Source organism: Anolis carolinensis, chromosome 2 (assembly GCF_035594765.1).
Source record: "Anolis carolinensis isolate JA03-04 chromosome 2, rAnoCar3.1.pri, whole genome shotgun sequence".
In the NCBI taxonomy this organism is placed as follows: domain Eukaryota; kingdom Metazoa; phylum Chordata; class Lepidosauria; order Squamata; family Dactyloidae; genus Anolis; species Anolis carolinensis.
Window position 1 is genome coordinate 177,825,184 of NC_085842.1, and position 12,373 is coordinate 177,837,556.

The 12,373-nt window shown below is 41.6% G+C and overlaps 1 protein-coding gene across 4 annotated transcripts in view; it reads left to right on the forward strand.

Annotated features, from left to right (window-relative positions):
* The window catches only part of arsg (arylsulfatase G), a 154,947-nt gene that overhangs the window by 138,435 nt on the left and 4,139 nt on the right, over window positions 1-12,373 (forward strand). For 3 of the 4 annotated variants that reach the window (XM_062971160.1, XM_062971161.1, XM_062971162.1), the window contains one exon: window positions 9,840-9,930. In XM_062971160.1, coding sequence (XP_062827230.1) covers window positions 9,840-9,930 — 91 coding nt within the window. Of the gene's footprint in view, window positions 1-5,510; window positions 5,677-9,839; window positions 9,931-12,373 lie in introns of those variants that run through there. The other variant, XM_062971163.1, reaches the window with a different exon arrangement.

Consider the following 12,373-nt stretch of genomic DNA (forward strand, 5'->3'; position numbering starts at 1 on the left):
ATTGGACAATATCATTTTGGACTATATTTGACCTTCCCTGAAAGGTCTTTTACTGGACTACATTTCCTACTTGTTTTTATTATTCTTATATATTTCCTTAATAAAGATATTAGATAGTTTTTGGCCTCCGTGTGTCGGTTCTTAGTGCTCCGTTGCCTTGGGCGTGACATTAGGCCAGAGAAAGAATTCCTAAAGGAGAAAATATTCCATCTAAATACTAGGAAGAACTTCCTGAGAGTGAAAGTTGTATGACTATGGAATATGCTTCCTTGGAGTGTGGTGGAGTCTCCTTCTCTGGAGGTCTTTAAGCAGAGGCTGGATGGCCATCTCTTGGGAGTGGTTTGATTGTATATTATTGTGTAGCAACAGGGAGTGGATGTTTCTTGGGGTTTCTTCCAAAGCTGCAATTCTAGTCCATGATTCCTATTTAGGAACAGCTTGTCTGACTGCTCCTGAAGCAAACATGAAACTCAAGGATTTTTCAGTTCCCCCCTTCCCCTAACACTGCTCAAAAGCAATTCTGTGATTGTAGATATTCCAACCTCTCTCAGAACTTGTACATGGATTGCAGCGTAAGTACTTGGCTGCTGCTACCAAGTGGTAACTTCTTTGATTCGATGCTTGTGGCTGCATGCTAACTCTTGAGAAGTGGCTCTTCACTTTCATCAAGATCCACTGGAACAAAGTTGGTGGAATTGTAGCCTCTCTCCTGATCCAGAGGCAGTTGATAACTGCCTCAAAGGAGTATGCTTTGTTGTAAAAATACAAAAGAGAACAAATCCCCTTGTCTATCCTGTATTATTTGCTCAGTCTTTTCCAGGTGCTTCCTCAAGTGGCACTTGAGCAGAAAGAATACCCCAATGTGGTTTTGGGTTCTTTATTTGTGAAGGGAGAAAAAAAAAGCAATGGTGTCTCTGCAGCATCATTATCTTTGTATTAACTAAGACAGCTGTATCAACATTCCATTCATGAACCAAGAACCTGTTCATGCACAACATATAATGCTCATAGTTTTAAATTGTTTGCCTCAATCATTTTCTCTCTCTAAAAGTCACAAAATCTGACACTTAAGAGCTTGACTACCCTTTCGTTAATTGTTAACCTGTATTTTAATGCATGTAGATCAGCGGTTCTCAACCTGTGGGTCCCCAGATGTTTTGGCCTTCAACTCCCAGAAGTCCTAACATCTGGTAAATTGGCTGAGATTTCTGGGAGTTGTAGGCCAACACCTGGGGACCCACAGGTTGAGAACCACTGATGTAGAGCTAACTCTCTAGTATGGTTGACCCACCATATCTATGGGTTGTAAATTTGGATCTGTGGTGTGGAGCATACCAGCTGGCTACTTCTCCTTTGAGATGACACAATTTCCTCATAAGGAAGAAGTGGTTAGCTAGAGGGCTCACCATCTCCTCACTTGCTATCATTTTTAAATTTACATGTTTACAGGGCCCTTCCAGACAGCCTCATAATTGTGTGTTTAAAAATTGCGGGACCTTACAGAGAGTACAGACACAGAGCTGTCAGTTTCGGTAAATGGTCCTCCGTTTACATCTACAACAGGTTCAGTTGTAGCGGTGGTGCAGTGGGATAAACCCTTATACTGGCAGGACTGATGACTTGAAGGTTGAGTTGCTGACCTAAAGCTTGCTGGTTCTAATCCAACCCAGGGAGAGCACAGATGAGCTCCCTCTATCAGCTCCAGCTCCATGCGGGGACATGAGAGAAGCCTCCCACAAGGATCAAAACATCTGGACTTCCCCTGGGCAACATCCTTGCAGACAGCCAATTCTCTCACACCAGAAGCAACTTGCAGCTTCTCCAGTAGCTCCTGACATGAAAAAAAAAGCTTATTTCAAAAATCCAAGATGGATGCCAGAAGTTTAATTTAATTGTTTTTAAAAAATTGATGCTCTGAGATTTCTTCTCACCCTCCTGCTGTCTTTACTTTTTTTTCTCTTGAACCCTACTTCCTTTTGGGGTCACTTGCCTGCATATTGGTGCCCACTGTGTAAATTCAAGCTCTGTTCAATTTCATAAATATGAGAATAAATTGATGCTTTCAGAGAGTTCTCATGGGAATTGTTTTCCAATTGTGCTTCCTTTCAGCTACCTGTGTGTCCGTGAATCTATTTGGTTACAGCCCTTATTACCTGTTTCAGGATTTTAAAATACACATATGTGCTGGAGCGGTCTAATGAAGTCATGTGTTTTTCTTGGCTGCAGGGACATACAGTCATGCGAATATCCACATTTTTGTCTGAAATTGCATTTAAGTGCACCTTTTTAACATGTGTTTTTCAGCTGTTAATGTGATTGAATGCACATATTTGACAAATGTCATTTAGCCACCCACCCCTTTATTCCAGTTTCTTCCGCATTTTACCGCCTGTGTAGAAGAGCCCACAGTCTCTCTGAAAGCCTCATGAACAAACTCATTCACTCTGAGGCCCCTTCTACATTGCCGTATAATCCAGGGTATCAAAGCAGATAATCCTCATTATCTGCTTTAAACTGGATTATATAAGTCTACACTGCCATATAGTCCAGTTCAAAGCAGATAATTGGGATTTTATGTAGTTTTAAGAACCAGGAGAACTGAAACCAGCAGGTGCAAAAAAAGCACTGTTCTGTCAGCTGCAAAACTGTAAAATGTAAACAAAAACTCATTTCCTCCCTCACTGCAAAAAGCATCAAAACAGAAGACCAATTAAAATATTCAATTTCAGAACAATTTAGAATAACTGGCATTTCTACCCACTCACTTCTCTTTGAGAGCCCTCTACTGGGGGATCATTTCTATTCAGAACCGGCATGGAGGGTAGAAGTATCAGGTAGTGTTCTCCTCTATATAAATTTGGGGCCTGCATGTAGGCATGAAATGAAACCTGCCTTTATTTCTACTGTTTTAATATATAGTAAGCTGATGTTTCAGATGTTAGAAATAACTGGGGAATGTCCTGGATTTCTGACCCCTGTTTTTCTGCTGACTTCAATCATTTTCTTAATTCGTGTAGGAACAAAAGTCTTCATTCCAAGCATGTACTGTGTTTCAGGTTGCAGTCATATCTCTACTCACCAGGGAGTAAGTCTTGTAAAACTTGGTAGGTTTCCTGAACCAAGTTGTAAGTACACTTGCACACAACTTGACTGTCAATCTGGTAGCAAGGCCTATTTCTTTACAACTGCTTCTAGCATTAATGACTTGGCAGCACTAAGGAAGCTCACAGCAAACACAAGGACCAGTCCATGTGTATGTACCATTCAGGGTTGTGTCTTCACCTCACTGACCTGCTGTGGATGGAGTCCTATTGAAATAATTATATATCCGACATTTACAAATATAACAACAACAACAACAACAACAACAACAACAACACTTCATTTATATTCTGCCCTTCTTTCTGGGGACTCAGAGCAGATTACAGCATGTAAACAGACACAGGCAAACATTCAGTGCCTTGTTACAATCAAATACAATGAGACACAAATACACAAACAAAGGCAAAGGCTTCTCCTTTCATTTCCGGCTCTGGAGGCAGTGCTCATCTCTGGCTCTGGGGGAGTTGCTCTTCATTTCCAAGCCAAGTAGCCTGCATTGTCCATAGATACCTCCTGGTTGTATAGCCGGCATGACTGCTTGGAGTGTCTTTTTGACTTTTCCTGCTGAAGTGGTTTTCCTGCTGAGTTTTCCGTTTGTCAGTAAATCTTTTGTAGAAAGCCAAACAGGCTTCAGCCTATTTATTGGTGCTAGTGATTCTTCGTTGATCTTCTGCTGCATGTGTGTTTATCCAAACCGTGCGCTCTGACAGTATTTACTCACGTTTGCATGTTTTTAGACTGCTAGGTTGGCAGGAGCTAGGGCTAACAGCGGGAGCTCACCTCGTCTCGTGGATTCGAACTGCCAACCTTCAGATCAGCAGTTCAGCAGCACAAGAATTTAACCCATTGTGCCACTGCAGTCCCTTATAGGTTCAACATCTGACACCCCGATTACAGTAATTTGTATTTGCATACAAGTAGTGTTCTAAAGTAGCATATAAATTAGCAAAATATGATTACAGTAGAGTCTCACTTATCCAACACTCACTTATCCAGCATTCTGGAATATCCAACGCATTTTTGTAGTCAATATTTTCAATACATTGTGATATTTTGGTGCTAAATTCATAAATACAGTAATTACTATGTAGCATTACTGCATATTGAACTACCTTTTCTGCCAATTTTGTTGTCTAACATGAAGTTTTGGTGCTTAATTTGTAAAATCATAACCTAATTTGATTTTTGATAGGCTTTTGCTTAATCTCTCCTTATTATCCAACATATTTGCTTATCCAACATTCTGCTAGCCCGTTTATGTTGGATAAGTGAGACTCTACTGTATGTACGTTAGGGTTCTCAAACTTTTTCAGCTGTGGAGCTCTTTTTGAAGCAAAAGTTTCTTGTGCAGCCCCAAGAAATGGAGCAAACCTTATGACCAACATAAATTTAACAGTATTTCAGTGGAAGAACCCAGGGGCCATCCAATTCAATCAGCCTCTGCAGTGCAGGAAAAGCGCAATCAAAACACCCTCAACAGATGGCCACCCAGCCTAATAATAATAATAATAATAATAATAATAATAATAATAATAATAATAATAATAGACATTGACAAAATTACGATCTGCCAACTGCAAAAGGCCACCCTACTGGGATCTGCAGGCAGCATCCGAAAATACATCACACCGTCCTAGACACTTGGGAAGTGTTCGACTTGTGATTTTGCGATACGAAATCCAGCATATCTATCTTGTTTGCTGTGTCATACAATGTTGTTGTGTCAATAATCATAATAATAATAATAATAGGAGCAACCCTGGTGGCCATCCAGGCTAACCCCTTTCTGCCATACAGGAAAAACACAATCAAAGCACATCCTGAGAAGTGGGAGGGAAATAGGGTTTTGGAAGTAAGAAAGGCGAGGAAAAAAGGCTTTGGGGGACAAGGGAGGTGGAGGAGCAGGAAAGAGGAGGGAAAGCTTGGGCGAAGGAGAAGGAAACCGCAGAGCCTCTCAGTATTCTTCATGGAGCCCCAAGGGCTCCGCAGAGGACACTTTGAGAACTGCTGATATATTTATTTATTTATTTCCATCATTTATATGCCGCCCTTCTCACCCGAAGGGACTCAGGGCGGCTCACAATACAGTAGAAAAATAAAACATAGCAATATAAAACAATCAATTTAAAACAATCCCATAAATACATTTAAAACAGTATAATAAAATACTTAATCCATTCGTCCACATAAACCTTGCACGTAAACCTTAGTCCGGACCGAGTTATTCTTTACTGCTTTGTTTGGCTGGAAGTGACAAGCAGAGGCTCAAGGCATGCATTCCTGTTTCTTCCTTCCATATCAAAGAGACCAAGGTGGCACTGACTTCCTTAGACTGGTAGTTAGCCCTGTGACTAACTATCACTTCATGTCAATCTTTAAACATCTACTGTCTGCCTCTTCTCTTTCAGCAGCCCATGACATTTTTATGCTGGGCATGGAAAAGAGGGCTTCCCTACAACTTCCTCCAAAGTGATTTGCAAGCAGTCTGCTTGATTTCTATTTTGAGCTCAGAGACGGAATGGAGAACGCCATCCCTCCTTCTACTTGCAGTTCCTGGTTGCCTGTGGTGACAAGGCAAGTGTTTAAAAATAAATCTGGACTGCAACGTTTCTAGGGCACTTCCCACTTCAAGCAAAACTATCCATGGCTATGTAAAGATTAGTATCTAATTAATGACTTCATGCCGCAAAGCTGCTTGCTAATCAGTTTCTCAGAAGTTGCAATTTACATTTTTATGCTCTTATATTTTTTTTTCCTTGCGAACAGAAAACAAGATGAGACTAAAGATGTATCTATACTGTAGCATTAATGCAATTTGACACTGTCGCAGCTATCAAACTGGGGTTTCAAACATTCAACCCTTTCTGCGGAAGCTGCACCCTTTGTCCAAGGAGAAAACCCCAAAACAAACTGTCTTTTAAAAAAGAAAGATTTATATGAAAATATATACAAACATAACAGTCCTTGGCTTTTATCAGCAGCTTTCAACTGGCGAAACAAAATGTTATCTTCAAGCTTTCTTCAGCTCCACTTCAACAGCTTTCCAACAGCAACACCGTCATCGTCACGAGCATCCTCATCTTCACATTCACCTTCACATTCACCTTCACATTCACAAGATTTACTCAGTCTCTATTAATAGCACTCAGTCTTTAGCAGGTATCTTGACTACTGCTGGTCATACATGGATAGGACATGATTCTTACAAACACTTATCCATTTTCACATAAGAAATGAACTAAATAATATAAAACTTTGACAGACACCCCTCTACCTTCCATGGCTTAACCCTGAGGAATTGTGAGAATTGTAGTATTACAAGATCTTTCAATCTTCTCTGTCAAAGAGTACTTGTGCCTCCTTAAACTACATAGGAGCCCATGGTGGCACAATGGGTTAAATCTTTGTACTGGCAGGACTGCTGACCGAAAGGTCGGTGGTTTGAATCCGGGGAGCAGGGTGAGCTCCCGTCTGTCAGCCTCATGACAAAATAGGCACAAAATGTTGGGCATAATAAAGTGTTGGACCAATGGGAGAAAATGTGGACTGTGGGATTAAAATTTACATTATGTCTGCAAGAGAATGTTTATAAAATGATGTATTGATGGCATATGAATCCTGAAAAGCTTTCTAAGATCTCTGAAGAGGTTTCCAACACTTGCTGGAAATGTAAACAGCAAATGAGGTCTTTCTACCGTATGTGGTGGACACGTAAACATGCCAAAAATACCGGATTTAGGACTTAAGGGTGGGGCATGGAGGCCCTCAACAGCAAGCAGGGCGATCACATGGGAGGAAGCAAGGAATGAATGGTTTTGAAGGCTTTGTAAATGAGAGCTTAGTTGGGAAGATGCTGCCTTTCTGTGAGGCCAAGTCTGGCCAGTTCACCAGCCTCAGACTGATGGAGGGACATGGCTTCCCCTGAGGCAGACAGCAGAATGCATTACTGTACATTCAACAGCAAATCTCTCTCTCTCTCTCTCTCTCTCTCTCTCTCTCTCTCTCTCTCTCTCTCTCTCTCTCTCTCTCTCTCTCTCTCTCTCTCTTTTGCAATGCATACTTTCAAAGTTGAGGTGCGTTATACTCGAGTAAATATGGTATTTCAGAAGTGATTACATGTGTGCTGTTTTATCTCAGAATAGCCAGAGGAAAACATATTCCAACGTGTCGGGGAAATAACATGTGGTCCAGATTAGAAGGCTGAATGCTAACTATCTGCATCCTCATAATTATATTCTAGAAATATGGGGCATTTTGACTCAGCCTGGTTGGGTTTCCTAGAGGAAACTGAGTGTGTCCCTGAGTCATTGGAGAAATTTGCCGTTCCAGGAAAAGAAATGAAAAGACAATTTATGCTTCTCAGCCAATGTCACTGTGAACCTTCTGTTTTGCTAGCTGACCCTGTATAACCTTGTAAAGGTCTCTTAGACGTCAATGCCACTAGTCATGCTAGAACGCTGGAGGCAATAGACAAGAGACATTGCGGGGCCTTACACTCAGTCCTTTCTATTCCTTTTTCTTCTTCATTCACACAGTCGTTTCCAACTCTTTGTGATCTCATGGACCAGTCCACGCCCGAGCTCCCAGTCAGCCGTCGCCGCCCCCAGTTCCTTCAAGGTCAACCCAGTCACTTCAAGGATACCGTCCATCCATCTTGCCCTTGAAAACATGTAAATGTGAGTAGATCAATAGGTACCGTTCTGGCTAGAAGGTAACGGCGCTCCATGCAGTCATGCCGGCCACATGACCTTGGAGGTGTCTACGGACAACGCCGGCTCTTTGCCTTAGAAATGGAGATGAACATCAACCCCCAGAGTCAGACACGACTAGACTTACTGTCAAGGGGAAACTTTTACCTTTACTATCATCATGGTAGGTTAGACAACTTCAAGAGAAGCAAGGCAGAAGGGTCTGCAATAATAATAATAATAAAACATGTTTTTTGCACTTTCCTGATGTTATTTCCAAGCTGTGTTGTTCAAGGACGAACCCTAGAATCAGATTGCAGTGGAAGACTAATTTCTGGTGTCCTGCAATTGGTGCGGGATTGCCAGAGATGATTTCTCAGGTGTGTCTCAATGAAGTACAAACATTATTCGATTTGTTAAAGTGCTAAATGGCCATGTGAAAGTGAGCCTTCCCCTGCCCCCTTTACAGAAATACTGCTTATGTAAAGAAACATTGCCACAACTGTAGTATGGTCAGATCTAGAGGGATTAAGCACCCAGAAGGGATGAGAAGAGACAGTGGTTGGGATAGTGAGCTGAATACAGTAACAACTTTAGTTTGACTGTGCTAGGGTAAATGACTGTCTGAGACATACACCTGTGAAAAGGGAAAGGAAACACTTTATAAGAATGCCCTAATTCACAGAGAAGCTGGATTTGTAAAAACAGATTTCCATTTGTGCTGTAGTGGCTCAAGTATTTGAACATAAGTTGCTGTGCAGGAAAAAAAACCCAGAAATTAAGAACAAGATCCTGCTTGACTAGCCTTGGGCCAGAAAAAGATAGGGTAGGTGTCTGAAAGTGAGAAATTAATTTCCATGACATAGAACCAAGTCCAAGTTGAAACAAGCCCTTGCCTGTTCGCTATACAAAAGTTGTAGTGTGTCCAGAATGGAGGCATTGATTACTGGGACTAAAAACACTGTAACATGATTTTTGTCCCTGGGTTATAAATGTCATTTTCTAATTGGTTCTATCACAAAAACAGGGAAAACGTATATGAAACTGTAAAAATTTGCAGGACATCCTGCAGCACATTTTACTATAGTTTTTCAATGAATACCTCATAGAGTCTCAACCAATTTAACATCATTTTATAAATACAAAGTTTCTGAAGTATAACAGCTACTTTCAAAGTAAGCACCACATAATTAAACAGGAAATAACATTTTCAAACCAGGAACATAACTTTTTTTCAAATTTTGTTGCACAGTGTAATCATTGAATACAAGCACATGCCTATAGACAGCTCCTCAAAAGCAAGTTGTGTTGAATTCAGTGGATCTTTGTCTACAAATGGGTGGGGAGAGAAATGGGACCAAAGGTAGGTGGAAGAGTTGGACTATGTAGGCACATTTATTTTGCCCTACTAATATTGAGTCCTAATCGGAGAGGCTTAGGGGTTTTTGAAATATGATATAAGAAGAGAAGTGAGGTTACTGTACACAATAAAGTAAAGGTTTTCCCCTGACATTAAGTCTAGTTGTGTCCGACTCTGGGGTTGGTGCTCATCTCCATTTCTAAGCCGAAAAGCTGGCGTTGTCCATAGACACCTCCAAGGTCCTGTAGCTGGCATGACTGCATGGAGCGCCATTACTTTCCCGCTGGAGCAGTACCTATTGATCTACTCACATTTGCATACTTTCAAACTGCTAGTTTGGCAGAAGCTGGAGCTAAGAGCAGGTGCTCACCCCGCTCCCCAAATTCGAACCGCCAACCTTTCAGTCAGCAAGTTCAACAGCTCAGTGGTTTGATCCGCTGTGCCACTGGGGGCTCTGACTGTACACACTACATGTATCTAAATAGTAGCCCCAGCTAGAAATTTGTTTAATCATATGGCACAAGTGTCCATTTACTATCTTCTCATGGATTTAAATGGGTTTACTCCATCTGGGAATTATAATTGGATGTAGGCTGGGGTCTTCAAGTCATGGTTTCAGCCAATGTGCATTCCCCCATTCCACCAAGCAAAGACCAATTTCTAATCTTCTAAACCTTTCCTTCTTCTAGACGTTGTTCCATCCCAACAGTGGGGCAGCTGGAAAATATGGAGAGATACAGGCTCTTCGGCTGGACCAGTACAAGGCGTTTTATCTCACAGGTTTGTTGCTTATCCAGATTTGTTGACTGTGTTTAAGATTTTAAGTAATCTTCCATCTCTTGAAAATAGTGTGATATGAAAAAAGCCAGTCATTTCCGGCAATGTCAAAACACAAATCAGATCTTCAGCTGTATCTCTCATTCTTTGTCTGCATCTGCTCTTTTCCCATAAAAATTCAGAGAGAAGATAATTATTTTTAATGTGCCCATTTCTTTTGATTTCATAATAAAAAAGCAAGAATTTAACCCCACCACATACTGAAATGGAGCAGAGATGCCTTTGTGGGCATAGCAGTGGTGGGTCACTTTCTACGTCTCATCAGGTATTGTTGGACAGAAACTCCCAGATCCCTCAAAATTGGGTGCACTAGCTAGGCATGATGGGAGTTGCAGTTCAACATCATTGGAAGGCACATGTTTTCCATTACCACACTAAACCAAGGTACACTCCAGACTTCTTTAATCCGAGTGAAAGTAGTAATGGTCATGTACTGACAAGCTTAGGAATTCTGAAAGGATTTTGTAAAGAAAATCAGTGGGAGAAAATATCATATTGTGTCTTTGTGGATATTTTGTATTTGTATTATCTATACAAGTGTGTGATAGCGCTGAGCCGCTGAACTTGTGAACCGAAAGGTCACAGGTTCGAATCCGGGGAGTGGGGTGAGCTCCTGCTGTTAGCCCCAGCTTCAGCCAACCTAGCAGTTTGAAAACATGCAAAAAGTGAGTAGATCAATAGGTACCGCTTCAGCGGGAAGGTAATGGCGCTCCATGCAATCATGCCGGCCACATGACCTTGGAAGTGTCTACGGACAACGCTGGCTCTTCGGCTTAGAAATGGAGAGGAGCACCAACCCCCAGAGTCGGACACGACTAGACTTAATGTCAGGGGAAAATCTTAAATGTTCCGAGCACAAGATGTTCACTCATCGCATATTAAATCCAGATTCAGGATTCCAGCTCTTGGATCATAAGGTACACCTAGAAGGTAATTTTAAATTCTCTCACTAAGCAGGGCTTGCTGCCTCACCGTGTTTCATTCCACAGAGCCAGGCTTTGGTAGCAGGCTAGGAAAGAGAAACCTTCAGCCCTACATGGGTCACTGAGCTGTGAGTCCCATCATCTCTTATTTTAGCTCTAGAACTGAATTGAAATCCAATGACTTCTGGAGGGCCCTGGGCTGCCCATCTTTGTACAAGAAAGACGCACCCGATGGGCGAAGCTGCAAGGTGATAAGATGGAAGTGCAAGCATGATTCAGCTTTCACAGGCATCTCTCCCTCCTTTAAAAATAGGAGATTCACCTTCAGGTGCTGTCATAATTTCTTCAGAAAAAATGTGTTGATGTGGTCTTGGAAAGCTTCTGAAGGCAAAGTATTTTTCATCTCATTTTTTGTTTGGACCCGCACACACTGAAAATTGATGTGTGTGTTATATGACAACGCAGTACACCCATTAGGTTTTTCTTGTGTGGGTGTGTGCATTTCAAGACACATACAAGCCTTTGCATAATTATCTGCATAGTGACAAATCTGGGAACTTGAGATAGCGCTCATGCAAAGAAATGTTACATTAATTTACCATAGTCCTGTTGGGTTGTTATGACTGTAACCACCATAGCTACGCTGCTAAGCAATGATACTGAGCTTCTCTTGTCTTACCAGGATGCATCTATGATGGTGAGGGGTCTGTTTCCCTGTTGTTTGGGCAGCAGCCCACCCTTTCTGTGAGTAATCTCTGTTATAATAAGAAGGCCCTTGTTACAATTCCTACCCATGTCAGAGATTGCTCATATGAAGGATGGGTTGGAATTTCAATCAACTGCTCTTCAAGTGATAGTGGAACATACCCTCTTTGATCACAACAGCTGCCACCCCATAAATTTCGATTGGAAAACTTTCATGGTTCCTTAGTACCCTAAACTATTTATTTACTCTATTTATACCCCGCCTTTCTCTACCCCGAAGAGGACTCATGACAGTTTACATGTGGCATTTATTCAATGCCTTAAGACATACAACATTAAGCTTAAAATAGATTGAATTAAAATTAGTACATATTAACATTTAAAAACATTACATTCAATATTAAAATCACGTCATCCAGAAATCGTAGTCTGTGGCCACTCCATGGTCATTGCACATGTGTCGAATCCATTATTGCATTAAGCTATGCTCCGAAAGCCTGATCCCAGAGCCAGGTTTTTACTTTCCTTCTGAAGGCTAGGAACTCCTGATCTGATGTCACTAGCCGAGGGGCCACCATTGAGAAGGCCCAGTCCCTTGTCCCCGTCAGTCGCACTTGCGAAGCAGGTGGGACTGAGAGCAGGGCTTCCCCAGAAGATCTTAATCTCTGAAGTAGTTCATAGAGGGGGATACATTTGGTAAGCTGGGCCGGAACCATTTAGGGCTTTATAGGCTAAAGCCAGCACTTTGAATTGTGACT